Raw genomic sequence first — 19,819 nt, 5'->3', positions numbered from 1 at the left:
AATGATTCAGTTAATGGATTCAGCAGGTGCAGAGGGAGGGCTATAAATGTTTCCAGTTATACTCTTATTCTCATGCCACCTTTACAATATTACACTCAAAATGTAAAGGCTCAACATCAAGGACAGTTAACTCAGAAACCAGATTAAAGGACACACATGTGGCAACACTACACTCTGTATAAGACATTTAGGTAAATTTAATTTCATTGTTAGATATCCTAAGTTTCTGATAAAGTAATAACATTAGGTTTGTACTCTTCAACCCATACTGTCACGCAGGAACAAACAAAACACATAACAAATACACACACACACACACACACACACACACACACACACACACACACACACACACACACACACACACAGAAGAATATACCCAAGACAAGTCTAGTGACCCTTGACCCCACAGGCCGAAAGACTATGGTGAATAAGCCAAAGTCACTTCCACTCTGAGCAGTCTGTCTCATTGAGGAGAAAGCTAAAAAAATTTGATAAGCAATTAATAAACAAGAGGCTAATGCATTATATATGGAATTATAAAGGCTGCTGCAAATAAAACAGAAATGGAAAAGAAAAAGAAAAACCTGTGCATAAACAAAAAACAACCTGTTAACAATAAACCATCCCAACAGTTGCGGCCTAAATAACAGAAATAAAGTAATTCCACAAGTTAATTCTGAAAGTCACCAACTATGTGTCAAAGAGTGTTGTCATGGTGATTTACTTGTGACATAATGTGATTTAAATCCTGAGTTTAATTCAAACCAGTTGAGTCAACGATACACTGAGGTTGAGCCTCAGGGTGCTGATCCAACAAGGACGTCCGGAGGAGTCTGTTTTCTGAGATACTGAAGAGTGTGTGTGACATCACAATCATTTAGCGCATAGGAGGCAGTCTGTGTGTGTGTGTGTGTGGGAACCAGTTCAGGACCAATTTTACGGTTGTCGACCCGCATCACTAATGACTAGTGTGTGACCTGTGGTGTGTGTGTGTGTCTGTGTGTGTGTGTGTGTGTGTGTGTGTGTGTGTGTGTGTGTGTCTGTGTTTGTAACCCTCTAGGTTAAGAGGTTGTGTTGGACCAATAGCAGACTTTATGAGACTAACTGTGAGCAAATAAGGACTAAAATTACTGTGTAACTGAACCATGGGTGAACTTTCCACTGGGGCGGGGGGAACACATCCCCCTCACTTTTTTAAAATCCAGTTTGTGACCCCTCACCACAGTCCACATGAGACAAGAGAGCAGATAAAGCAGCTGATATATAAAGTATTGATACACTAATTTCAGTCGCCTTCCTTTATTACTGTGTGTGAATGAGCTTGACAAGCAGCAATGAGTACTTCAGTACTTTCCCCCCTGGGTTTTGACTCTCAGGCTGCCATAACTTAAAGGTGAGGGCTGATAAAAGGACCTGCTAACTCTTAACACTGCTACTATTTACATTATCATTAGTAAATAGAGCATACTGATGACCAATTGAATCATTAACATTAACTGATTAATTGATATCTGACTGTTGGCAATATGAACAAACATATTTTCCAAAATGTCAGAGGCTTGGGTGCAAATGTCGACACAGAACTAGCAATGGCTTATTTAAGCAATATCACACAAGAGGGCGTGATGTTGTACTGAATATTCAATGCATAATTCAAATGTTATTTCTAGAAATATATTCATCTTTGCAAAGTTTGTTACAATCAAAAAAGATAGATAACGACTGTTAATGTAACGCTGATTAACGGTTAATAGAACACTTTTGAAGCGGAGCGATGCAAGTAGTAAAAAGTCCCCGTGCTGTTGTACACTATATCAGCATTCATGGAATGCCTCTCGTCCAATCAAATCACTTGGTTGGAACTAACTGTTGTATAATAGGAGCTAGCTAATGTATTAGTTAGCACATAATAAGCAACTAAAGTTAACTGACAAAGTGCAACAATTAGCAAACTAACAGATTTGTGTCTAAATGTCTTAACCATGTGGTCTATGATCAAAGCACAAGAGTTATATATAGAAGAATGATCAACTCTTAGCCAAAAACAAACAAACAAGCTGTGTTAAAGTTTCCATGTCACACATCTGGAAATTCAGTCAGTGTCCCTCTGCCATTACCCGGACCTGTGCGACAGCATTAACATGACAGGCTGTGCAGATGAGGGAAAAAGATGCACATAAACTGGGACAAACCAATGATGCACAGTTTTGTGAGTACAGGTTTTAATACTATTAAACTATAAAATACTATTAAAATACTGCCTCACGGGTAATCTTGGTAGATATGTGAATTTAGAATGAAGATCCTCAATGGAAACTAAACAGCTACACAGCTTTCCTGCACCTCTTAGGTTGATGTTTTCCTACTGACAAATAAGGATTTTGTAAAGTTATGTTTTGCTTTTATTCTGATAGCACAGCGAGAGACTTAGAGGAAGGTCAGGGAGAGCGAGAGACGGGATAACATGCAGCAAAAGGCCGCTGTGGTTAGGACTAAGCCTATGTGGCATGTGCTCTACCAGGTGAGTCACTGGGTCGCCTCCAAATGAGGATTTTTAAACTGTAAAAACTTTGCAGACCATGGCTGCTGTCTGCTAATACAACGCAATAAGCTATCATGGCTTAAAATAGCCGACATTTGTCTGTGGCCAAGGGTAATTCCTCTGTTTGATTGTATGACTAAAATTAATGTCTTGTGTCCAATTGAGTTAAAATACCCAGGACAGTAAACAAACACAAACAGACTCAGATCTTGGGACACAGACATCTTAAAAACTGAAAAGACTTATTCAACATCCATTTTTGGAACTGCTTTGATTTCGTTTTTAGTTTAAGATGGAGTAACACTATGTAACTTGTTCTATTTTTTTCATTTTTTCTAATAAACTTGTGATCATCCTTATTTCGCCGGCAGTTTCACTTGTTCAAAGAAATCCTTATAATAAGTAACTCCAAATGAAATTACACTGACGTTATCACATCTTGTGGCTATACTTTTTCTCCCAGATTTCTCATGAAAATTATCATCTAAGGGCTAAATAACAGATAAAAACTTGTTCAGATGGCCGAGGCATTTTATCTCACAGCGTCCAGAAACAAGGCTGTTCAAAGTGCGTGAAAAAGAAAAAGATGGAAAAAAAGATTATTAAAAAGATAGCCATCATCAAAGAGAGCAGCGGCGATAACAGAAAGCCTTACAGTGGTCTTTTTTAAATCAGTATACTGTCCACAAATACTGAAGCTTATCTAAATTTAAGAATACTTCACTGAAGCAGCTCCATATATAGTTATCACATCAACTTCTTCCAAACTGTATTAAAGCATGAAGTAGAATCCATTTATTTTCATCACTGTGGATTAAATGAGGTGACACTCCATTTGACTTCTATCTCTCTCCACTTCAACTAAACAAAATTGCTTGTTTGTTAAGTTTGGAAATTATCAGTTGCATACCAAAATACACTCAGCACTTCAGTATATGGGATGCTTGTGTAATATATGGTGTGTAATTATATTACCATAGAGACGTTGCCACTGTGATATTGTACATGGGAAGGCACCAGAGGGCCATTATTTAACTTTTCCCCACTGATGCTTTTCCAAGAAAAGAGAAGAAAATAGCTTCCCGTAGGTCTGTGTGGGCTCTGTGACTGACAGGGAGACCCCTGGGAAACGAGGTTTCGTGGGAGTGCTCGCCGCCGTTCCCAGCTGCGTTCTGATCTAAATTCCCACGAGATGCATCCCCGAACATTTCACATTCTGGATGTGACAAACACACTGTGCATTGTAAGTTGCAAGTTCATTTCTGTTGTTGATTCCACCATGAAGAGTTGGGTTTAAAAGTGAAGTAATGGGGTGAATTTTAGTTCGTCTAAATTAGTGGTTTCCAAACATTTTGGCTTGCGACCCCTTAAAATGACGCAACTTCTACTTGTGACCTGGGTTGTGTTCTTGGTGTGGACATGAGTTGTGAGTTCAACAGTGATTTGTTTACCTTAGATTGTTTAATTTGAAGGCTTTTTAGAAGCTTTAACAGATGGGAGTACATGGTGGTTCACAAGAAAACACGCAAGAATCAGAAATGTCAACAAAAATAAACTAAATACATTTTTATTTCTCCTCTATCAATCATTTTATGACCTCTTTAGCTAGTCTGGGCAATACAAAAACATGGGTTTTGGTGTCCCTTTACAAGAATCAAAGAGTGAAAGTTTCTTTCTAGAGTTGCCATTTCGCATGGATATTGTCTGTTCTTACATGGAGACGAATTAAAGACGCATTTCTCTATCAACAGTTTTCTCACTAGATCAGAATATAGTGCAACCATAATACAGGTCGTTTCTCCTGTAATGGGAGGGGGCAATTTTCAGAAAGCCACCCCTGGTGTCCACTACTTGAGCAAAACTTGAGCCAAACATTATCTTAAATTCCAACTTCTTCTTCTTCTTATGAGGATGTGATGATTTGCTTTGTCTTATGCAACACTAAACTAAATCTTATTGGGTTCTGTGGGAAATTGTGAAGGGTAATTTTTTGCAATTTTGTTTTATGCTCAATTATTTGATCAATACAAATTACCTGTTAATTTTTTCTTTCTTTTAACTTGTTGATGGGAAAGGTTGTATCACTGATGCTGAACTGATATAAGTATTTTAAATGATATAATGATGAACTTCAACTTCGCTTTTGGAAAAGTGAACTTGAGGGATTTTCCCATTAAAATTTTGGTTTAAAAATCAAAAACATAACACAAAGGAGTGTGCCACATTCTATATGCTTTTTAAAAAGGGACTTTACCCCAGTGCAGTTACAATTGTGCAGGTATAGATACATGCATAAGGTAATTTGAGAAACATATTTCACAGAGGTATTTAAACATAGGACTTTGGAAGATGATGATGATGATGAAGGTTTTACTAATGTGCAGGTATTGTGGACAAAAAAGGTCTTAACCTGACATCTTTAAAGTGAGAAAAACACTGTTTACCTGGGTTTTTAAATAAAGTGATGATGTTGGCCCTTTTAAAACAGGAAAAGCCTCAGCACTTACAGTAATCTATTGGCCAGCCGTCACAGTCATTATATGTTTTCTGTAGCGGCTGGTCACAGCTCCATTCTCCAGACTTCCTCCGTCAAATGACTAAGGCTAATTGCTCTTCCATCTTCTAATTACTCAACACTTGGCAGTGCCTGCATTTATGCCACAGAAAATTGTCACACTTAGAGCTTTTTAATGAAGGGAAAAAATGCAGGAAGGGGACATAATTCAGTCTAAGTGTGGCTAAATGAGATTGAACGAAAACACTGCTACTTCCTGCCAAAACAGGATACTGCTCTAACAGTGATAGTTAAAGAAAGGGCTTCAGTTACTCAGTTCTCATCTGAGGTCTTAGTGTTAAGACAGTGATGCCCCATGGGAATGCAATGGATTACACAGGGAGAGAGAAACTTTTCGCTACATGTTCAAGTTTATTTACTAATAAAAACAAGAGAATACTTTGGTTCTCCTTAAAGAAAAACTGAATGTCTGGCTGATTTGATAGTGCGGTTATTTTGTTCAGTAACAGTAACAAGTGAAGTATTCATCCTGCAGCATCATTGTCAGCTGACTCAGAAGCTGTGGTAGTAATTTGTCATGGATATCTATCTAAAGCTGTATTTTATCTATTTTAAAGTCCACAACTGTGAATTAAAGCTGATTTGTAGTCTAAGGTTTTTAACATGGTCCATCAAAGTTACGTAAAAACTTTTGTAATCATCCGTGTTAACTGTTAAAATCCAACAAAGACTTTTACAACAACACTTTGGCATCAGTTTCTCATTTCTGAAATACTTTTCTTTTTTTGCAGCCTGCAGCTTTCCATCCAAAATGAACAACATACTAATTAGACTGTCTCCTAAAAATGATGTTCATGTTCAAATAATCACAATAACAGACGTGTTTTTCACAGTGATGGATAACACAACCCAAACAAGTTTCACCCGTCTGCTAATTGAATGTCATGATTGATGACATGATAGATTGCCGTGCAGAAGTGAATTGAATGAAAAGTTGTTAGGAATGGTTGAAAAAAATGATCCAAATATCTATAATTGTACATCATGTGCAGGAAAATGGTCAGAAAAACTGTCAAGTAAAACTTTCTGGTTAGAGAGTTGAAACTCGCAAAACCATTGCTATGGTCCTTTAAGTTTATGCTGAAAAATCACACGCTAATGTTTTTATTTGGAACTTTAACATGATTATGTATCTGCTGAACAACTTTTATAACCGCAGGGCCCTTAAAATCTCATTACATAATTTCTAAACGACTCTGGCACTGATGAAAGTACTTCCTTTTAGCAGCCTTGACATTTTAATCCGAAATGAGCCCAACGCTAATTAGAGCCACTTGGTTTGGGGGCTTTGTTTTCTGTGATGAATGACATAGCTCACATTTTATCACCTTTTTGCCTCTCCTCGCTCATGATAAAGAAATTAGATTCATGATTATCACAGTGCAAAGACACTGATTTGTGTTGAGGTTTCCCCTCAGTTACTGGTATTTCCCACGTTTGGAAGTTCACCTTCCTCCAGAGGTCTGCTCTGGACTGCGAGACCCTGCAACGCTCTCTGGAGGATCTTTTGTCTTGTGGCCCCCCCCCCTCCCCGGCCCAGCTTCGACAACACACGTCGCTCACACAAGGCCCAAATGTGTTCTCCAGATGCACAACGCTGAGTTCTTCCTGGTGGCGTCAAATAGATCCTGAAGACAAACAGCAGGGCGTCTATAAATACCTGAAGTCAGAAGGGAAGGAAGCCTTTCCTGGGCTTACATCACAGTGTTCAATAACAAGTCAGTTTACTACAGCTTGTGCAGATGCACCTACTGGCTGGTTTTTGGGACACATTCATATGAATGGAGCTTGAAAGTGACAATCACGTCCTGTTTTTGTATCTGATCTGATTTTTAAAGACTTTACTTGTATGTGTTTGAGATGAAGTCAGATTGCTTGAAATGTCGATTCCTTCTTCACTTTGCTTGTGCTGTTCAATATGTTTAATAATAACTGTAAAAGTCTCTTTTTAAATGACTGTTTCTCATTGCAAGCATGGATTAATATATCATTTTCACATTAAAAGTTACTTTAAAAGCTCATTTGCACAAGTAAAATGAGCATTACACTTAATTCCTCTGTCAAGCCTTACTTGGCTTAAAATGTGGTTTACAGATATGGGGGATTTCCATTTCATTACAAATATCCAGCAAACTGATGTAATGAGGCACTATAGTGCAAAATATGATTACAGATTTATCATAAAGCTAGATAATGAGCTCACCGTCTGCCGCCATCCAAATTGCCACTGGGTAACACCACCCTGACAACATTACGAATAGTAACCTGAAAATAGTATCAATAAAATATAAATGCCTTTAAATTAATAATAGAGGTGTTTGCAGTGGAGGAGGCAAGCATGCAAGAATTAACTAAGTCATAATTTTCTTCTCAAGTAAGATGAATGGAAAGCCGTAAGGCACACCATGCTGTGCAGAGTTGGCCACGCACCACACTTAATCAAATAAAATGGAATATTCTCCTCACAAAAACCACCAGTCATAACTCAAAGGCCTCACAGAGTCTGAGGGTGAGCAACAGCACCGGTTCTGAGGCTATAAATCACCGTGGCAGGGGGATGTTCTGCCGTTTCTTCAGGAGGGACTGCCAACAAAGCTTTCGTTGAGCAGGAGAAGAGCACACACACATACAGAAATCTGTCCTCACACACCAAACTGGACACCGCAGCGCCTAGCCTCGGGCCGGAGGAGAGAGAGAGAGAGAGAGAGAGAGCGTGTGACTGAGAGGTCGCTGGTGCAAATCTCATGATTGGTGAGCTGAAGGAGGAGCGCTGTCACCTCCATTAGTATCTACAGTCGGCGTGTCCTGATGGAAAACACTGGAGCCGGTCAGAGGCCGGCAGCAGAGGCTGTGTGCAGGGAAGCACTGGCACGATGCTGCTGACAAGGCACATCCATGCTCAGCAAACTGCACCAGGTGTTTTACGTCTCCATTTTTTCTATATTATGAGAAATGAGCAGGCTCTTGCTTTTACTGTAATTGTGGTGGTTGCTGTGATCAAATGTGGGAAGTGGAAAAAGTCCAAAGATTTGGTAGGTTTTTTTTCTCCTCAGGGCTCAAATCAAGCAAAACCAAAAAAAAAAAATCTGACAGCTTCTGCTCTGTATCTGCATAGAGGGGAGTTTGGTGACATGACGGTGGGGTGGAGCATGTCAAGGAGGCAGGTAAATTACTGCTTGTGCTATATTTAGCTCAGTATGTTTGCTTTCTGTAAACTGCCAGTAAGAGTATTAAAAAGCATTTCTGTGTTACCCAGCATGCAAAGTAGGCAACTGCCTCAGGACTCCGGCTGTCCAAGGGCCCTCAAAGTCCCACTCTCACTGTGTGTGTGTCAGTTGGTCTGTAATTATTTGTTAAATTGCACAACTAAAGCATGATGTCATCTGAAACAACACTTATTAAAGGTCCTGCATTATCAAGGGTGATTTCTTGTATTGGAGCCAAAACATGCTGTGGAACAAAAAGATGGTAGATTACATATACTGCTCAAGATAGTTATTGAGCAATATACTAAAAATACACTTTTAAAACCCTTATAAATGAAGAAATGCAGAGCTGGTTCCCCTGACCTGAACTTGGTCAATAACATTAACCTCTGACTGAATAGAGGACTATTAAAACAATGCAAATAAACAGGACTACATACACACTACTTGTATAAACAAACTAATGGACGCCCCTGGTTCCACCCACTGTCTGTGCATTGTGTGTGTATCCTGTTGTATTCAAGTATCCACCAGGTACAGTGCGCTCTGCTTTTGCCCAGAGGCCCAAAAACAAACCAGTGCTACCAGTTATTACTAACATTACTGTGTACTAACTGCCACACCTGGGGCAGTGAATCTGTGAACCTGAGGCCTTCAGGGCCCCTGAGGGTCTAGACCTACTGAAGTCTTGCTTGTAGGATTATATAATGTAGATGAGAGCTACTGCATGAAATCCAAACAAGTCGTCTTTACTTGACTTAAAGTTACATGTATATAAAAGAACCAAACATTTTTTCTCTAACCGTACCTCTCATAAAACTGTTAGTTTATGATAGATCAATCTAATATTTTGTCTCTATAACTGTTGGTTAAGGTAAACATTAGATATACAATAGAAATAGATTTTACAACAAAGTAGAGCAATAAGGTAAGTTTGAAAGACTCTATTCATGTTATTTGGACTCTACCCACAGAGCTCTCTGACTCTGCTTGTCTATAGCATTTGGAAAAAGGGTCAAATCGAATTGAAAATGTATTGACTACTGCACATATGTATTGGTAGCGCTAGTTTATCATCCCTCTGAGTTAGTAGGAAAGTATCAAGATGATCTCCTTGTAATTCCATGACCATTTTTAAATTTTAAAAGTGAGGATGGTTTTGATATTGATTTAAAATAAGGGAAAGAGCATGAATTCTAAATATTGAATGACCTTCATGTAAATTCAGGTTCTCTCCATATATAAAGCCATTAACCTCTATTAAAATGCTGTCATATCATGATATCCCAGAGGACTCAGCTGTGGCCCAGTAGCTAAAAGACGTCCCCAGACAGACAATAGAGTGCTACTAGTACTAATCCAGCACTAAGGCGGTCTCTCCGTCTGCTTCCTGCTGTAACCCCCACAGGAAGGAAGTGAGGGCCTGCTCTTACTGCAAGGGGCATTGTGAGTCTTCCTCTATGAGTTCCTGTCTTGAACAATGGGACAGTCCTGGACTTCAGCCGCACCTTATCACAGAGACTATCTTGGGGGGTGGTGGGGTGCAGGACATCTCACTTAGAATCAGTTTTCATTGGTTCAAATCAGATTAGGAAAACATGTGTGCTTGTTGCTTGGAGTTCTCAAAGCCCAACTGTATGTGAGCCAGGACTCTTAAGTTTCTAAAGTTTTGGTGACCTTTCATCCCGTCAGGTCTGATAATTTGGTGCCAAGAGGAATCAAAACAAATCAGATTCTAGTTCCTGTGATTTTAACCAAACATGATGGATTACACTCTTCTTCAGTGGTGTTCGAGAGCACAGGAAAAAACAGCTCAATCTAAGCATCAGTCAGGCTGTGGTTTGACTGTCCATGTCAAAGATGTTGCATTTATCTTGAAGACGTGTTGAAGTCTTTGTTTCTCCCTACTTAGCTTTCAAGAAATCATTGCTGCCTATGGTCTTAAGATATAATGTTCTGCCACACAAAAGCTAAAAGCATTGCCCAAGTCACTGTCACATTCATTACAACTTCTGCCACAGAGAGACAACCAACTACAGAGCTAGCATAGGGGAGCTAAAGCTAGCTGGAGAGAGCCCACAGCTAGCACACCTAAATTTACTTTTTTTTTTACTCACAGCTCTCTCTCTCTCTCCAAAAAACAAACAAACAAAAAACCATCCATTATGATGAACCAACATAAGTGTAATTTATTTTCTTAACAAACATAACTAAATGAGACACAAATGACTGAAAGTTAGCTAGCCTAGCTTTAGCCTAGCTTTCAACTCTTTTGTAATTCATGCAACTTCTTGCTATTTCATACAACACTGTGAATATACTGCAGCAGTAAATTAGCAAAACATAATGTTTGTTGTACTTATTATATTTTAAAAGCAAACTCTAGATTATAACAAACAATAATCTTGCGTAACATCTGTATGAATGTGGCTACGACAAGATGAGAGATAAGACAAAGTGCGCAAATGTTGTATGTGCATATAAAAAGCAATTAAAAAAAAAAAAATCAATATTAGTGACATCTCCCAATATTCATGATCATCAGAATTTTTTTAAAAGGTCAGTATTATGTTGCAATCTCTAAGGGTGACAACAGAACCTCATGGGCTATTTATGGGCATCATAGTGCAATAATTTGCTGCCACTTGAGCTTATATGGTATATGGTGTTGTTCGCACCAGTTTAAATGCTCTGAACCATTCTGGAGAAAGCTGCACAGTATTAATAAACAGTGTATAACATGCTGGCTTTGGTTGCAGACTGAAACAGAGGCAGTAATTTGCACTGTCTCTGATATGTGGACGGAGCCAAACAAGACTCAGGAGCTCAAAGCTCAGCCTCAAGCTGGAAAATATATTGAATATGTTTCAAGAAATGAAACACTGGGCTGCTCTATTTCCACATTTAGTGACTGCAGGTTGCTATGTCGGATTTCACAATGACGATGAGAAATGTCAACTGTGCTGAAGAGGCAGGATCCAATAAATAATGTATATTGGCTTATTTTTTTCCATTCTGCATCCCTATAACGTGTGGAGCAATGGTACAAATGAGTGAACAATATTCCAACCAGTTGTGAACAAGATCTCAGTGGTACAGTCAAGTTCAAAAACAGGAACAGTTTCTCCATGAGTGAATGAGCATACGCAGATTTTGAGAGCAGACTCTAAAATGAGGGCCAATGTGACATAATTTCTTTTTTCCAGATGACTTCAAGAATTCTCCACAGTAAGTGGCACGATCTTAGATATGTTCTGGTGCTTGAACACCTTAATCACTTTATTATACTGTATATATCTGTGCATTCATTCTCATTTGTGGCCTTTATTTCAACCACCTAAAGCAGCTTTGTAAATGCTCTGCAGCTGGATGTAAACAAACAGAGGAATGAAAGAAACTTCACTGACCTGTATCCACTCCCTGACGGTGTCATCTGAGGGCGTCCAGCCGTTCTCCTGGTAGTTGAGGCGAGAGCGTTCAGGGGACCAGTTGGAGTTGTACTGGGAGGAGGCGCTGATCTGCTCTGAAGAAATTTCCCCTGACTCCATGCCCAGTGGCTCCATACAAGCAAAATCTGCCAAAGACAGAAAAAAGCTAATTAGCAAGACTTCAAATGCGACATTGAAGCTCAAAGTTATGACCGATACCCAGTGATGTGGAGTAAAATGTTGCCAAGCTAATGTGTAAAATTTCTTTTTAAGCAATAATAAAATCATTTGAATCAACTGATCTCCCAAATGGATTTCTGTCATAGCTAATGGCATGACACAATTAACTGTTCAGATGTTGTCATCCCCACAAGGAACCCAGTTGGATCAATTTCCTAACCATAACTGTCGTCGTTTAGAAGATATGATAAAGATATGTCATCATGCTACAGACTGTGGTGGTCTGTGTGTGTTTTTGTACCTAAACATCATTCCACTGCACATTAATTATGGTCGGGTCACAAGGGGAAATTTTTTTGTGATCACAATCATACTAACCGCCCCTTTAATATGAGTTTAAAAAGGCTATTTCACAGATAGTTAGCTGGGTGAGCTGAATTTTGCTCCCCTCATTTTTGCTGCTAATGGCTGAATTTATCATTCAGCTCAGAGCCCGGATTCTAAAGGAAACACCTCAAGTTAAAGTCATAAATCTGTGTAGGAAAAGAGCTCATTTCATCTCTGGCTCAGGCAGAAAAAAACAAGTGAGCAGTGTGATTAGAGTGTCACCCAGACATTGTAAAGTGTGTGTCCCTGCTCCCTGCTGGCCAGTCAGACACAGGGGTCACTTGAAATAGCCTCTGTGTTTAGTGACGCTCGCTTTACGTTAAAGTTCAGAGTTCGGTCACCACTCACAGCACAAAAGCCCAAACTCATGCATCTGTACAATTATTCATACAGTTACACACTTACCCTACATACAGACATTTGGGGCTGGAACCCACCACAAACTGCAGATTTGTTACTGAATTTTAATTGAAAGCTTAAAACAACAGAAAAACCCTGGATTGGCTTGTGTTATAGTAAAGGCCCTCAAACACTCTTAAAGCTGAAGCTCTTAAAACCTCATTGTTTTTGGTTCAAATCCAATGTGTACAGATTGAAAATAATAAAAAATATATAGCTAAAACTGCTAAAACTCCAATCAAGAATGACTTTTAACTTGTGAAACTCACAGCTTTCTGATGGCTTTTCTCAAACAGCACTGATATATACGTCTGCAACTAATGATTTTCTTCATTATTGATTAATCTGTCAGTCTGTTTTTTCATTTATTTGATGAATTATTTCAATGATCAAATGTCAAAAAGTACTGAAAAATGCCAATCAGAGCCTCTCGGAGCCCAGAGCGATGTCTTAATATTGATTTTTTTCCTTTGACCAACACTCATTTGCTGTAAAACTATGACCAGTTTCTGTTTTTTTCACTTTTATGATATAAAATCATCACATTTAGCGACGAGAAAACACAACTGTCATCAATTAATTTTCTGTTGACCATCTAAACAATAATCATCTACTAGTAATCCTTTCAGCATACACCATGATTTTTAACTGCGTATTACAGCTGCAGTAATTAGTTGATGAATTGATAAGTCGTTCAACAGAAAATTTGCAACTAATTTGATAGCGGTTTTATTGTTTCAGTTATTTTTCAAGCAAAAAATGCCAAATATTCTCTGGTTTAAACTTCTCAAATGAGAGGACTTGCTACTTCTCTCTTTACTGACTAAAAGGAAATAATCTGCATATGAAACAATAATGAAAATAGCTGTTATATATATATGTAGGCTTCTCATGCACAAACACATATAAATAGACACAAACCCACACAGGCGCATTTCGCAGCTAATGTAGTGTGAAGCTCTAATTTTGGTAATAATGTTTATCTGAAGGATGGTGCTCTGCTCTGTGGATTGAGGAAACTGCACAATCCCGTGTCCTTACGAAACACTTTCAAAAACAGTATTTGGATAAACTCAAAGTACATGTCTATCTCTGAGGAGGCAGTGTCCACTCTGTAACAGCAGGGGAGCCAGGAGAAGGAAGAGGGAGGGGGCACAAAAGGAAACGTGTGTTTGTGTGTTTTTGTGTGTGTGTGTGTGTGTGTGTGTGTGTGTGTGTGTGTGTGTGGGAGGGCTGTCTGGAGACACAGGGTCTGCCAGACTGACACAAACATAGTTACATCATTCCGATTTCCACAAATAAATTAGGGAGAAAGTCTACTTGCAACATCACCAAACAGGCAACACAAAGCTGGAGTTTGTCCTCATCCTCGAGATTTGTTAACTTGACAATTTTCAGACCAAAATCTTACAATTCAGTAGTTTTCTCTGCAGCGGATTCAAGCCAGAACATGCTTTGAAACTGCAGGTAGACAATGAGAAAGTAGAAAACACTGGTATGATTTAGCTGATGCATCAGTTTATTCCTAAAAAAGCCTCAAATTATTTGTTTTTCCTTTTGCCTCAGCTCCCACCTCCACAAGCTTCTCTTTTGCTCTTTTCTTATTTTTATTCATGACACGACCTCAATGTCCCGCTCACAGCAGGCACGAGGGACAAACTTAAGTCCCATCCCTCTACTTCTCCATCCAAAAAGGAAAGACAGGACATAAAACTGACGCCCGCACCGGTGGTTCAGCTGATCAAAGGCCCAGCTGGAGGCCGTTTCTGATGGTGATGGCAAGACGGAGTGAGAGAAAACCGTAAATTCACTGCAGGATATCAGAGCTTGATTCCCCTGTGGCTGTTAGCAGAGATGGTGCTTGAATGGAAGCTCTTGCTGAAAGATTTAAGAGGCTGAAGGCACAACATTGGTGTAAACATCAGTGTAAATAGAAGATAAATTTTTACTGCAGTCGTTCCCAACCGTTTTTGTCAGACGCACCCCCGCAAGTACCAATGCCTTCAATGGCACCACCCGTCATGTTCCAAATGTGTTCACTGAATTGGCTGTTCTTTAAAAAACACTATTATAAAGCGATAACTGAGTTTATGTTTATGTTGGTTTGGTCACATTTGCATTTGCTGGCGAACTCGCAGCAGCAGAAGCTGGATATTGTAACCATGTAACCATGCTTCATAGCTCTCTGCTTCAACCATCAACCTATTACTTTTAGCTAACTATTTAAACTGTTTAATCATTACTTTAACTATTTGAACTGTTTATTCATGATTTGTACTTTTAGAGAACTGTTTAGACTTCTCTGCTAGCTATTCTCTGCAGCTAGCTAGCTTTAGCACTGCTGACTTTATGGGATATGTGGACTTTTTGCACAACATGATTTCTTTCATGATTCTTTTTTTCCAAATTAGTTTAGCTTCTTTAAAATCTTTCCACGTACCCCCTGGCAACTGCTGAGGTACCCCCATTGGGTACAAGTAGCCCTGGTTGGGAATTGGTGGTTTATAGCATCAGAGCGGTTGTAAAAAAAATTGGACAAAAGACAATGTGATTTGGTTGTCAAGAGGCTTTAATTCAATCTGTTGAGCTTAGCTGGGGGTCTGAAGGCAAGAGTAATTGTCTCTGTCTGTCTGTGTGTGCGTGTTTGTGTGTGTGTTACTTAAGCTAAGATAATTAGAGCTTTGTCTAACACCACTGCAGCTCTCAGCCATCCCAGCTAACACTAGAGGGTCAGATTTATCCCTCAGACATACCACAGTGCATGCAGACATGTTTGATACATGTAGACTACATCCATGTATTATCACATTGTCATGAACACTCACCATCAATATCAGACATAACACACACGCACCTACACACTCACACAACCCAACAACACCCACATCTTGCCCATGGCAAAAACAAACAAGAGAAATGAATAAAAGTGAAGATAATGACTTTGACCCCTCTGGTGAATTGTCTACATACATATGAGACTTCAGAGCCTGTTCCTGATAGAGTGTGTTGTATAGTCATTGAATGGTGCATTGTGTTGAATGTAATATACAAATTACCTTAAATTTTTCAAATTTAAGTTAAAAAAAAAGCTTTACAATATGCTGCTCTTGCCCTGCAATGATGTACGGAGGATTTGGTCAGTGGTTTTGTTTCTGATTTATTTAGATGTTTTTTGAAAATTCAAATACCTTTATGTGTATGTGTAAAAAATGGAAATTATATGAGAACTGACAAACTCTGTCTATTGACGAAGTTCATTTGATACGATCAAAAGCTCAAGAAAATCTACTACATGGCCAGTGACTTGAGATTGTTTTGTCAATATTGGATATTTCTTATGCCTATTTTGTGTATGGTCTGACAGTACTGAAAGCCAGTTTACGTTGTCTAGTAGATACAGTATTTATTGCGGTAACTCAATAATTATTTTTGCACATTAAACAAAGGAAAAGAAAGAATTAAACAGCTTCACTGACCAGTGTGTGCAGCTGAGACATGTGACTCTTCAGATAAAGGATAACACTGACCCAGACACCAAATAAATACACAGTAACTGATTTAAGTCTTTAAATATCAATTTAGAGCAGTGAAATATAGAATTTTATTTTCATTTCTCCCCAAGTGCCCATGTAAATCACCATGGGACCTTAGGTAAACTCACCTCTGTACACACTCACATTCCTAAACTGGAGTGAGTGGGGAAGAGGTCACCAGAGTGCAAGAACCATACGAACCAACATAACTTAAATCTCTACAGGCCTTCAAACAAGGTCATACAGTCAACTAATGCAGACGAACTGCTTTAAAGAATGTTAAAGAACATGTGGACGAGAACGTAAAAGCAGACCGAAAAGCAACAATGAGAAATGCTTCATCTGGTGATAATATCAGCCAAATACATCGTTCAAAAGGAGGAGATAAGAGTTCGAGGTAGGTTAGACTGATGAAACTACAGGCTGTATTTACCAGAACCAAATCACATTTTAAATTCAGTTTGAGCCATGAGATAAGATTACATTTACACCAATCTGTAGTAAAACTCAGATCCTGATTCTGATATTTCAAGTTCAAGCAGACTTGAATCAAACAGTAGCTGCAAATGATTCCTACAGCTGGTTTCATCCTGTGCGAGTTCCAACCATGTCCCCTAGAAATTACGTTTCCATACAACTAAACTGCGACTGCAAATCCATTTTGTAGGAAACACAATCGCTGGCTGTATTATGCTCAGAGGTGATGTATTTTTTGAATGAATGAAGCGTTAAATGTATTAACAGCAGCTAAGTGGCCAGGAGGTGTTTGGAGAGGATGGCTGGCGTACAAAGCAAACAACTGTCACACCAGAGACTGGGCTGCTATGCATCCTGACTCTGGTCTGTGGTTTAGGCAACAAAACGCTTTGATTAAAGTTATTGAATCGTTAATAAAAACGTTAATAAATATGTTGTGTCTGAGGTCACTGTAACTTTTTGTCTATTAAACCATATCTCAATCTTTCCCAAACATTAGCCAGCTGCTGTGAGTTCCTACACAAAAAGGTTTAACAATGCTGCAGTCACTGCGAGTGATTATTGTGCTGCAAGATGTGATATTGTGGCAGAAAACAAACACGTTCTCTGTGAATTCATTGCGTTAATTTTTAAATTGTAAATTGTAAATTGTAAATTTGTAACATGTTTCTTTCAAACCATATTTGCTGGTGCAAATATGTTGTAGATAAAGGTAATTGATAGGAGACAGGGTTGGAATATATGCAAGAACAATACGGGATCATAGCAGTGGAAAATTCTCTAAATCCAGAAGAAGTCGCATTTTTTTCTTTGTTGCATCTTGTTAATATGAAGGGTGATTCTCTTTCTGCTTGCTCTACTTCCAACATGGAGGTCAGGGGTCAAAGATCACATATAGACCAACTCCGTTCGAGCTGGTAGGGATTCAGCGTCTTGCTCAAGGACACTTGCGTTGAAGCTGAGTGAACTGATAAACCACTAATTCAACCACTCCACTGAGTAATCAGCTATAGGTGAGGCAATTTTTATGAGCTGTAGTAGCATCTTTACAATATACAACACAAACATACCCAGGAAATGAACCCTGGTCCTTCCTAATGCCAGATGACATCTGTACCCTCCACATCACACAACACCCCCCACCGCCTTCCTTTCTCATCACTAATCCAGCTGCTCACCCTCATCTTCGTGTCCCGGGGGGAGGCTCCTCTCACGGATGGTGTAGTTGGCGGAGAATCCCTCTCTGGCGATGGCGTTGTCAGTGGTGATGGTCATGGACAGGATGCCGGTGTAGGAGATCACTCGGCCCGGGGAAGTCTGGCCACAGTATCTGCCAATGTGAGGACCCACTGGGGGAAGGGGGGGGGTGAAGGAGAGATGAAGTGAGAAGAAGGGAGGACGAGAAAAGGGAATAGGGGTGATAGAGAGACAAAGGGAATGAGAGATGAAACAGGGGAGATGAAGAAAAAGGAGAATGTCAGCGTCCTCACTCATCAACTGCAGAGCGCTTGTATTATTCACTTTGTCCTTCCCTGACCTCACTGTCCTGGGAAACGCTACGTGACTGAAAGCAGAAACACACGAGTTTGAGACTTGTGTTTTTAATGTGTCACATCCCTTCTACACAGAGTTCAAGTCTAAAAACGTCACATTTAGATTAAATGCCCAAAACTTTAACCTGTCCTGATCAAACTGTATCAGACAGTCACAGTGAGCAGCTGATCCCCAGTCAGCTCCAATCTCTCACCTCTCATAAGTGAAGTTGTGCCCTTGAGATAGGAAAAATGGTGACATAACAGCTAGCAGAAACTCTCATTTCCACCGTATACTGTATTGGCACTTATTATCCAAACACTATATATAAACGGTCTATATATAATCACATCAGGAACGGCAAAGAATAGTCCTTTTATCTCGAGACAGTGCAGGGTATTGTGTCAAATCTGTGTGTTTTATCATCCTGTTAGTTACCACATTCACAACATTGAATCCAGGTAGTTAAATTAAGATTTGAACTCTATATTTAATGTGGCAGAATTACTGTCATCTAATTAAAGCAATGGTATAATTCTGCTTTTTGAAAATGGAAAGATTAGTCCTCACATGATTGGACACATTTTTGTGAGAGAAATGAAGTATGGCAGAGAGATGAAAAAAGCCATTTTCATGACTCAAAAAGAATCACTAATGGTCATTTAAATTCAGCGTATTAAATTGGAAGAATTCCCTTTTTTACTTGATGTTAATATCAAGTCAGTAAATTGTGGCTCTCTGTACCCTGTGGCTAAAGAAACAAGTCGACAAGTCAGTGAAATATTTGCTATCAGTTTTTGCCAGTTATGTATCAACTAATCATGAAATTTTAAGAAAGATAAACCCCTGAGTTTAATTCAAAACATCCTCAAAGACTGTTATATCCATCTGGATGAACAAATACAGTCACACAAGTCATTTCTTAATCAATTTCTAGGAAATCTCCTGTAGAGGATGATGTAGTTTGTCATAATCCATTTCTTGAATCTCATGCTTGCCTGCAGACAAATTTCATATTTTTGAATGCATAGTTGACCTGTTTTCATTGATTTATGCTGGTGAATAACTGGAATTCATTAACTGTAAGTGCATCAATTGAATTCGCTTGGAAATGATGGGCCCCTAAAATAAAACAAAATGCTACCAAAAATAATCAACAAACCAAAGACATTTTAATCCATTTCCAAAGTTCACCAGTCTTCAAAAAATAACCTCAAATGACATTTATCCTTCATTTATCTGCATGACAAATTATGGAAAATAATATTGATTTAGGTAAATATACCCAATAACAATAACAGTGTTAAATTCTGATTCACATCATTAAAAGTTAAGCTAATCAAGCAGCCGTCTGGGTTTCTGCATAAGATTTCTGGGGATTTATCTTTCAGGAAAAGAGATGCTGAGCATGGTGACTCAATGTGATGATTAAACATGAGAGGCACAAACTGGGGCTAAAATCTCCTGTAACAACGTGATTTTCTTACATGCAGCACACAGCGACAGACTGTCTCGTGTCTAAACACTGAGCGCTGCTGATGTCCCCGCCTGCCCAC

General features: G+C 39.0%; 1 protein-coding gene across 2 annotated transcripts in view; it reads right to left on the bottom strand.

Moving 5' to 3' along the window:
- Positions 1-19,819, bottom strand: part of LOC130178525 (neuropilin-1a-like) — an 85,577-nt gene that overhangs the window by 31,157 nt on the left and 34,601 nt on the right. For both annotated transcript variants that reach the window (XM_056390851.1, XM_056390850.1), the window contains exons 5-6: positions 17,909-18,079; positions 11,734-11,900 (exon numbers count right to left, since the gene is read on the bottom strand). In XM_056390851.1, the coding sequence (XP_056246826.1) occupies positions 11,734-11,900; positions 17,909-18,079 (338 nt within the window). The remainder of the gene's footprint in view (positions 1-11,733; positions 11,901-17,908; positions 18,080-19,819) is intronic.

Source organism: Seriola aureovittata, chromosome 12, assembly GCF_021018895.1.
Source record: "Seriola aureovittata isolate HTS-2021-v1 ecotype China chromosome 12, ASM2101889v1, whole genome shotgun sequence".
NCBI lineage: Eukaryota > Metazoa > Chordata > Actinopteri > Carangiformes > Carangidae > Seriola > Seriola aureovittata.
This window is presented reverse-complemented; position numbering and strand designations above follow the sequence as displayed.